Source organism: Notolepis coatsorum, assembly GCF_963971535.1.
Source record: "Notolepis coatsorum genome assembly, chromosome: 10".
In the NCBI taxonomy this organism is placed as follows: domain Eukaryota; kingdom Metazoa; phylum Chordata; class Actinopteri; order Aulopiformes; family Paralepididae; genus Notolepis; species Notolepis coatsorum.
The window spans coordinates 11,118,309-11,128,382 of NC_140174.1; the positions used below are offsets into that span (position 1 = coordinate 11,118,309).

General features: G+C 40.9%; 1 protein-coding gene across 1 annotated transcript in view; it reads right to left on the reverse strand.

Annotated features, from left to right (window-relative positions):
• The window catches only part of med24 (mediator complex subunit 24), a 53,935-nt gene extending 44,815 nt beyond the window's left edge, over positions 1-9,120 (reverse strand). The window contains exons 1-8 of the mRNA XM_084322458.1: positions 9,029-9,120; positions 8,423-8,553; positions 7,990-8,072; positions 6,863-6,901; positions 6,393-6,466; positions 4,771-4,994; positions 2,873-2,984; positions 33-183 (exon numbers count right to left, since the gene is read on the reverse strand). Of these exons, the coding sequence (XP_084178584.1) occupies positions 33-183; positions 2,873-2,984; positions 4,771-4,994; positions 6,393-6,466; positions 6,863-6,901; positions 7,990-8,072; positions 8,423-8,552 (813 nt within the window). The 5' untranslated portion in view covers position 8,553; positions 9,029-9,120. The remainder of the gene's footprint in view (positions 1-32; positions 184-2,872; positions 2,985-4,770; positions 4,995-6,392; positions 6,467-6,862; positions 6,902-7,989; positions 8,073-8,422; positions 8,554-9,028) is intronic.
• Between the last annotated feature and the right edge of the window lie 954 nt (positions 9,121-10,074).

A 10,074-nucleotide genomic window follows, 5' to 3' on the forward strand; every position in this document is an offset into this window, starting at 1 on the left:
CGACGACTCACAAGAGCCAGGGTAAAGCTCACCTGCATCCTCTTGATCATCATCAGCTGTTCCACCAGCGGCGGTGTCTCCCCCGTCAGGTTCATGGTCCCTTCCAGCATGATGAAGGCGTGGACCGATGGGAAAGAGGCGTGGAGCGGAGGGTCGCTCTGCTGCGACAGCATCTGGGGAATACTGGGACACACAGGAGCGGAGGGTTAGCATAGCGGAGGGTTAGCATAGCGGAGGGTTAGCATAGCGGAGGGTTAGCATAGCGGAGGGTTAGCATAGCGGAGGGTTAGCATAGCGGAGGGTTAGCATTGCGGAGGGTTAGCATAGCGGAGGGTTAGCATAGCGGAGGGTTAGCATAGCGGAGGGTTAGCATAGCGGAGGGTTAGCATTGCGGAGGGTTAGCATAGTGGAGGGTTAGCATAGCGGAGGGTTAGCATAGCGGAGGGTTAGCTAGTCTCAGCGTTTCCCGGCTCGTAGGTTTATTTGTGGTGGCGCGACCGCAATATCAGACAGACCCACCACAACTAGAATTCCAGATGTGATACAATAACACATTAATGATGCCGTGTGTGTGTGTGTGTGTTTAAAGTGTTCTTTCTGCTGTTCAATTATGTGCATCTTACTTAACCACCACAACTAACTTAAAGGACGCCACCAGCCTCATTACCGGAGATTGTCCCCGTGTTTAACTCATGTTGTGTTCATAGGTGTGTGGTGTGTGTTTTAGCAGATCTCAGCCAACCTTACTAAATGCCATTCACACTGCCATTGATGTTGAAAGGGGGTGGAAAATACTCCCTAAAGGCCCCATGAAATAGAAAATAGATGTTTATGTTCTTTTATCACATATGTCTTGCACTGATTGTCACCAGTATCTGTCCCAACGATGACAAGATGTGTTGATGAGTCATCCTGCACATGGGAGCGTGTACTAATTTAGCATCCAATGAGATGCTTTCTAGAACGACATTTACAGCACCTTGTAACTAAGCTGGGCCTCTTTATAACTAAATTGAACAAATGGTCAATGTTAGCTTGCTAGCTAACCTTACTAATGTCGCGTAATCGATTATTATTTGTCAAGCTTGGGAGAGAAGGCAGAATACTTTGTTTAAGACCGAGCTGTAATCTGTATTTAGATAATGAAATGTTCTGTTCAGTTCAGTTATTTTTTATTTCGGGCTTTGGACACATAACAACGGTCATTCCATAAATCGTCAAAGTTTTACCAGCTGCTATTGCAGCATTGTCCCATTGTCCGAAAAGGGCCAGGGAGAAGCACTAGGCTTGTCGGGCCCTACCCCGGAAGACTTACATTGCTTTTCTTTTAGTTTTTTTCATTTACATACATACATATTACATACATATAGTACACATTACAGTACACACATATAGTACACATTACAGTATAGTATACCTGCAGTATATAATAGTATATATAATAGTATATAGTACATAATAGTGTATATAGCACATTCATAATGTGATGTGAGATATATAGTACATGATATATACAATATCGTACCACAATATAATAGCATATACCGGTACTGCAAATATAGTTCAATATAATATACAAATTAATTATAATATGATTATATAATGTAATATGATATAACGTACAATACAGTATCATACATATTTTTTTTTTATTAATATGCAATTAAAGCATGTAATGTAATGTAAATGTAATGTAATGTGTAATGTAGGGCTGTCCCCGACTAAGGATTTGTATAGTCGACTTTGATTGGCCGAAATTTGCCGATAGTAGACTAAATGATCAATTATATATATTATTTTTATTTTTTTATCATTCCATTTGGGCTGTGGGGGGTGCTTAATGTCTGAAGGAGTCGACTGAAGGCTTCTTGTCCTCTGCAAAAGCATGCATTTGGTCCAATTGGATACATCTTGAAATTTGTCTAGTGTGTTCATTAGATGGGTGAAATCCTCTTTCAGTGCCTCTGTGCCCGTTTCTTAGGCAGTTAGCTTCTCTGGTATGCGTGCCATTAGCGTTAGCCACGCTTCTAGGCCTCTTTGCTTTTGGAAAGAATGATAAAAAAATATATATTTTTTTTTTGCATTCGACTAAGAGGTTGGCAGTTGACTACGGCTCCTTGCGATCGATTAGTCGACTATTCGATTAATCGGGGTCAGCCCTAGTGTAATGTAATAATGTAGCACTGCAACAGTATTTGGTGTCTTATAAACCTGCGATTGTTGGGCACTTTGTGTGCATGACACGGAATAATCAATCAATCATACTGTATACGGTATATAATTATTAGGGCTGTCCCCGACTAAGGATTTGGATGGTCGACTAGGATTGGATTGGACTAGGATGGCCAAAATTTGCCGTTAGTCGACTATTGGTCGACAAAAAAAATAAAATAAAAAAAAAGTATAATTTTTTATTTATTTTTTATCATTCCATTTGGGCTGTGGGGGGTGCTTAATGTCTGAAGGAGTCGACTGAAGGCTTCTTGTCCTCTGCAAAAGCATGCAATTGGTCCACTGATGGATACATCTTGATATTTGTCTAGTCTAGTGTGTTCATTAGACTAGGCAGTTAGCCTCTGGTATGCGCGCCATTAGCGTTAGCCACACTTCTAGGCCTCTTTGCTTTTGGAAAGAATGATAAAAAAATAATAATAATAATATTTTTTTTAATTTTTTTTATTATATTCGACTAAGAGGTTGGCCAGTCGACTACGGCTCCTTTCGACCGATTAGTCGACTAATCGATTAATAGGGGTCAGCCCTAATTATATATATATTATAATAATAATAATTATATATATTATATCAGAAATGTTATCAGGTTAACAAATCGCTAGCACTGTGAGGAGGAGGGAACTCTGGTCATTCTCACCCCTTCACCAATGACACGCCCTCCTCCAGTTTGGCTCTCAGCGTCTGATTGGTGACGCTGCTGAAGCCGTCTGTCACTTTGAGCACCGCCTGCTCCACGTTGCTCCAGGACCCTGTTGTGACAGAAGAAGTGTTGTTCACTTTATTTATTTATTAAAAATAAAGTTCACAGCAAAATACACGGTCACACAGGTGCAAGTCGCATTACATCAGGGGTCAGCAACCTTAGGCTCGAGTGCCACCATTGCAAGGTGCCGAACCTGCTCATCGGGCGCAGTTAGGGGTTAAGTGTCTCGCTCAAGGACACTTCGACACGCTGCCCGGGAATCAAACCGGGAACCTCCGGATTACCAGACGACTGCTCTACCTCCTGAGCCGCTGTCGCTTTACATGTGACCGCCGTAGGACACCCGTGCGTGTTTTTAAGTTCTACACTGGGGTTTTCAATGTGTTCCCTGGGCCCTAAAGGTCATGGAGGTCATGGGTTTTACATGTTGTGTCTGAAACTGTGTGTAGTAGCTGCCCTTCTTGGCCAGATCTCTTTTGGAAAAGTCTCTTGATTTGAATCTCAATGGGATAATTCATTATTATAATTATATTCTCATTCCCGATAATCTCAATGGGATAATTCATTATTATAATTATATTCTCATTCCCGATAATCTCAATGGGATAATCCATTATTATAATTATATTCTCATTCCCGATAATCTCAATGGGATAATTCATTATTATAATTATATTCTCATTCCCGATAATCCCAATGGGATAATAAATATCTAACTTGGTTAAATAAATAAAAGGCTAATAAGAAATGAAAACTAGACAAAGAGAACCATGTGGAATTAAAAACATTCTAATTACATGGCGTTTATTACACACACACTGATATGACGACTGTCTGCTATATATATAATATAACTAGGAATGTTCGATATTGGCTTTTTTACCGATATCCGATATACCGATATTGTCCAACTCTTAATTTCCGATACCGATATCAACGATACCGATATATGCGGGGTTTCCCCCCCAAAAAAACAGAATCATTTCAGGTACCGGTAATTAACATTACATATCTCTTGTTGTGGAATTAACACAACATTATGCATACTTTTGACATTAAATCAAATAAGAATTTGTTCTTACTTGCTTGCCTGGGTAAATAAAGGTTCCATAAATGTAAATTTATTTAATAAGAAATACATTTTAAACCGATACCGATCATTTCCGATATTACAATTTAATGCCAATATCGGCCGATAATATCGCTAGGCCGATAATATCGCTAGGCCGATAATATCGGACATCCCTAAATATAACCTATATTTATGTCTTCCTACTATTACCCTGCCCATACCTGTACCTCCCCTCCCCCATGGTGCTATGACACCTGAATTTCCCCAAAGGGGATCAATAAAGGTAAGATAAGATATTCCTTTATTGATCCTCTTGGGGAAATTCAGGCATCATAGCAGCATGAGGGAGGGGGGAGGGGAGGTACAGGTATGGGCAGGGTAATAGTAGAAAGACATAAATACAGGTAATAAAATTATAGTACATAGTAGAAAAGTAAAAATGGGCAGTGTAAACAATATAATTAATTCTGAATATACGCATCTGAGCAAGTAGGCAGTGTGATCAAAGGTGCAGATGAGAGTCTGTACGCCCTATCAGTTATACATTACAATAAATATGGTTACAATAAACACTAGACTCTAAATATATACTATGAGTAAGTAAAGTATACACTATAGACAGGTGCAGTATACATAAGGTACCCTAACTGGCTTGATATACACAATTCGTTACGCGTTGCAGTCCGTGTATCAAGTCCGAATATCGACAAAGGAATATCTAACATGGATTTTGTTTCCGTAGCAGCGACCAGGCCCCCACCTTGTTCCTCCATGCGAGCGATGTGGACCAGCGCTCGGTTCTTGGTGCTGTTCATGAGGCTGAGCAGCCGCTCCACGCAGGCCCGCAGGCTGGCCTCTGTGCTGGCCGAGGGGCCCAGCTCCCTCAGCCGCTCGCAGTACCAGGCGCAGCCCTGCAGCAGCCACACCGTCACCCCCAGCAGCGCCCGGCACAGCCCTATGCACTCCTCCGCCTTACCGTGGCAGCTGGGGGGTGGGGGGGGGGGGGGGGGCAGAGTTAGCGGGGGAAGGTATAACTAGCTCTACCCTGAGGGAACCTTTATAACTAGCTCTACTCTGTGGGAACCTTTATAACTTTATAACTAGCTCTACCTGAGGAAGCCTTTATAACTAGCTCTACCCTGAGGGAACCTTTATAACTAGCTCTACCCTGAGGGAACCTTTATAACTTTATAACTAGCTCTACCTGAGGAAGCCTTTATAACTAGCTCTACCCTGAGGGAACCTTTATAACTTTATAACTAGCTCTACCTGAGGAAGCCTTTATAACTAGCTCTACCCTGAGGGAACCTTTATAACTAGCTCTACCCTGAGGGAACCTTTATAACTTTATAACTAGCTCTACCTGAGGAAGCCTTTATAACTAGCTCTACCCTGAGGGAACCTTTATAACTTTATAACTAGCTCTACCTGAGGAAGCCTTTATAACTAGCTCTACCCTGAGGGAACCTATATAACTTTATAACTAGCTCTACCCGAGGAAGCCTTTATAACTAGCTCTACCCTGAGGGAACCTTTATAACTAGCTCTACCCTGAGGGAACCTTTATAACTAGCTCTACCCTGAGGGAACCTTTATAACTAGCTCTACCCTGAGGGAACCTTTATAACTAGCTCTACCCTGAGGGAACCTTTATAACTAGCTCTACCCTGAGGGAACCTTTATAACTAGCTCTACCCTGAGGGAACCTTTATAACTAGCTCTACCCTGAGGGAACCTTTATAACTTTATAACTAGCTCTACCTGAGGAAGCCTTTATAACTAGCTCTACCCTGAGGGAACCTTTATAACTAGCTCTACTCTGAATAAATCTTTTAGAACTAGCTCCACTCAGAGGAAATAGTTATAACTTTATAACTACTGTAGCTCTACAGTAAGTAATTTTTTTTTTAATAACTTTATAACTAGCTCTACTCTGAGTAAATCTGTATAGCCTTTATTTAACCAGGGTAGAGCATGGATGCTCTTTTATCAGCGACGCCCTGCTTCACACTCACACAGTACCACACGTTTACACCTGGAAGTTGCTCAGTAGTCTGTGGTTGTACTGGGCAATAAAGGATTCCTCTTATAATTGCCTTTACAGACAACAAGTTACATTTTTAAGACTTTTTAATATAGCTATAGCAGGGCATCTGCGAGTTTCAACAAGTTCAAGTTAAGACCTTTTAAGACCCTTTTAATAACACCCCCCCCTGTGGAAAGACTTTTTAATGCCCTGCAGATAGCCTGTATAGCGTTCGTCAGTAGTATCTAGGATGAAAACGTTAGAAACAAGTTTGTGCTCTCCGATTCCACTAGGAAAAACGCATGGTGAGAGATTACCCAAGATGTTGAAAGGATTAAAGATACAACATGATGCACCTGAGACGATGGCAGAACATGTCCATGATCTCCAGCAAAGACTTGACGCACAGCTCACGAGAGAAGTCATCAAACTAAGGGGGAAAAGTACACATTAATAGAAATATTACTTTTTTTTTTTTTTTTTTTTTTTTTTTTTTTAATACTCATTATTATTATTATATATATTTATAAAATAAATATATAAAATAAACATACAATATATTAAGATTAAACTGGGTATAAAATATACAATATATATTCTATACCCAGTTTAATCACCTGTACATTGTATATCACTGTTGCACTTTACTGTTACATTTGCACTCTGGTTGGATGCCAGACTTCTTCTCGTTGCACCGTATGCATGATGATGACAATACATTTTTAATCTAATCTAATGATTATTATGAATTACTTACTAAACATTATGCCAACCAGACACTATTCACTTACATACATATTATATTTGTTTTCAAGAATATCCTTACCTTGCTGATGGCTGTTAGCACACTGGAGTAAGACACCATCTAGGTAGAGAGAAGAGTTCCCACATGTTGCTTACTATGATTTACTTCTAGAGAGGAGGTCACGCATGTTGCTTACTATGATTTACTTCTAGAGAAGAGGTCACACATGTTGTTATGATTTACTTCTAGAGAATAGTTCCCACATGTTGTTATGATTTACTTCTAGAGAAGAGGTCACACATGTTGTTATGATTTACTTCTAGAGAAGAGGTCACACATGTTGTTATGATTTACTTCTAGAGAAGAGGTCACACATGTTGTTATGATTTACTTCTAGAGAATAGTTCCCACATGTTGTTATGATTTACTTCTAGAGAAGAGGTCACACATGTTGTTATGATTTACTTCTAGAGAGGTCACACATGTTGCTTACTATGATTTACTTCTAGAGGTCACGCATGTTGCTTACTATGATTTACTTCTAGAGAGGAGGTCACGCATGTTGCTTACTATGATTTACTTCTAGAGGAGGTCACGCATGTTGCTTACTATGATTTACTTCTAGAGGAGGTCACGCATGTTGCTTACTATGATTTACTTCTAGAGGAGGTCACGCATGTTGCTTACTATGATTTACTTCTAGAGAGGAGGTCACGCATGTTGCTTACTATGATTTACTTCTAGAGAGGAGGTCACGCATGTTGCTTACTATGATTTACTTCTAGAGGTCACGCATGTTGCTTACTATGATTTACTTCTAGAGAGGAGGTCACACATGTCGCTTCCTATGATTTGAATGAATGGAGAGATCTGACCTTGTGAGGCCATAACATGTTTGTGTGAGCTCTTCTTCTTCTGGTTCAGACCTTCTAGCAAAGCTAGAATATACACCTCATTTGGGTGGAAGAGCTCACCTCATCTCAAACACCAGAGCCCCATTCATTGTATGGTTTATTATTGTATATTTTATGTCTACATTACTGCTGTGAAGCACTTTGGGCTTCTCCCTCCCTCTCTCTTTTCTCTTATTATGGCGTTAGAGGCATCAGTTCCTGCAGCCGGTATTCTCTTTGGTGCTGTTCTGGAGCGATGGCACGTGTCCCACAAACCACAATGTCTCTTCTCATCACAAGATATGATCGTCTTACCTGGGAACTTATGGCATACTTGAGGTAAGAGAGAATGAGCGGATTGGGCGAGGGGCCGATTAACGCCTGCTCCATGAGAGCCTCTGGAAGACACAAGACATCAGGCTTTTACAGCAATCAGGGGGTTAAATCATAGTGGGGTGATTGACTAACGATTCTGGTTATCATCATCATCATCATGAATATACGTGCATATTTGCTGAATACACTCAGTAGTCCTAATTTATATATGTTATACCCAACCCAGTTCAATCACCTGTACAACATTGTACTTTACTATTGCACTTTACTGTTAGATTTGCACTCTGGTTGGATGCCAAACTTATTTTCGTTGTACTGTACTTGTGCTGTTGTATAATGACAATACATTTGAATCTAATCATCATCATCATCATGATGGATAAAAAACAGTGCGTCTACTCTGCACTCTGACCTGCAAGGTTGAGGTAGTCCCATGTCGCACCCTTCGGGAAGTTCTTCTTGATGTTAATGGCCCACTGGTAGTCACTCCAGCGTTCTTTCCATGCCTGTAGGATGGCTTGTTTCAAATTGACCACCTTCATCCTGAGGAACCGACAGGTGAAGCAGACTGACAGTCAAGAGACTGACACACACACACACACATTGATTGATTGAAAACTTTATTAACAGATTGCAGAATGGGTACAGTACAGTACAGCTCAATACACACAATTGTTAAGGGGTTGCAGACCAGAGAAAGACTTTCGTCTTGTTTACATCATGGTCCCCCATTTTCACACACACACACACACACACACACACACACACACACACACACACACACACACACATTTTGCAGCAACCTTTCAGCAGTTATGTTGTTTTATTAGCTGACGTTAGCTGGCAAAACTTTAATCTATCTAAAAGGCAACGTTAGCTCGCTTTTTCATTCATTGTTGATAAGCAAGCCGGCTAGTTTCGAGAGAGCGCACAACAACCAAATAAAAGCGACTGCTAACGTACATAATAACTACAACCATTCGCTGTGGATGGTATTATTTGAACTTGCTATATTTACCTGAAATAATATTCAGTAGTATTTCAAATTGTACGAAATAATAAAAGTACACGGGGACTGTCTGTTTCGAGTCACAAAGCAACGGACGCCATCTTTGTTTTGAAGTAACGCGGGCGTCGATTGGTGGATAGCGCAGAGCGGTCTGAGTATTCCTTCTGCTGATTGGCTCTGTGTGGTTGTGACTTCAGAGGTGAAATAATAATAATCCTTTACCACAAGGTGTCGCTGTTTCCAAAGCTATGTGCCAGGGCTTCCTTCCTCTGCTTTCAGAGGTGAAATAATAATAATGCTTTACCACAAGGTGTCGCTGTTTCTGCTTTCTGGAAGTGATGGAGCGCTCAGCGTTGCAGCAGCACCCGAGGCGAGGACTCATCATGTCGACACCGTCCGTGTACTCCATTTAAACTAATTGTGACGCATGCGAAACTAAAATGTTATATATTGGGACATTTCATCCAGGATGACATGTTTATTACAAGCGTTTTGCTGGGAGGGTGGCCGGGAGGGACCTTAAGTTCTCCCCACCCCACCCCAGGCACCCCTCCCTCCCAGAGAACAAGTCGTATCATCAGGTATATAATGTTAATGTTAATAATATAATCTGTTGAATTAGCTACATGTGTAGAAATACATACATTGCATTCTCTTATGTAATCACCATTCGGTTGGACTGAGTCTGTCTGGGTCAGTCACTGACTGGCTCCAGTTTGATCAGATGCCCCCCTCTTGGTGAGTTCTCAACAGAGCCTACTTTACCTATATTAAGGTACAATGTGACGAGGGAGTCAGTCTATTGTTGGCTCAAATGCAGTATTCTAGATGGACATTCTAATCCTAGACGCCGAAGTAGGCTACTGTCTGCTGAGAGTGGACATTTTGGAAATGTATACTAATTAGGGCTGCATAATGAATCTACATTTCATCGCCTTGTGCAATTTCCAAATCACAGGAGGTTCTTCCTGTCAGGAGCAATATTTGACGAAGGCAAAAAAAAAAATGTGTGTCAATGCCATTCTAAATAAAGTATCATCATGGTGCTGCAGAGA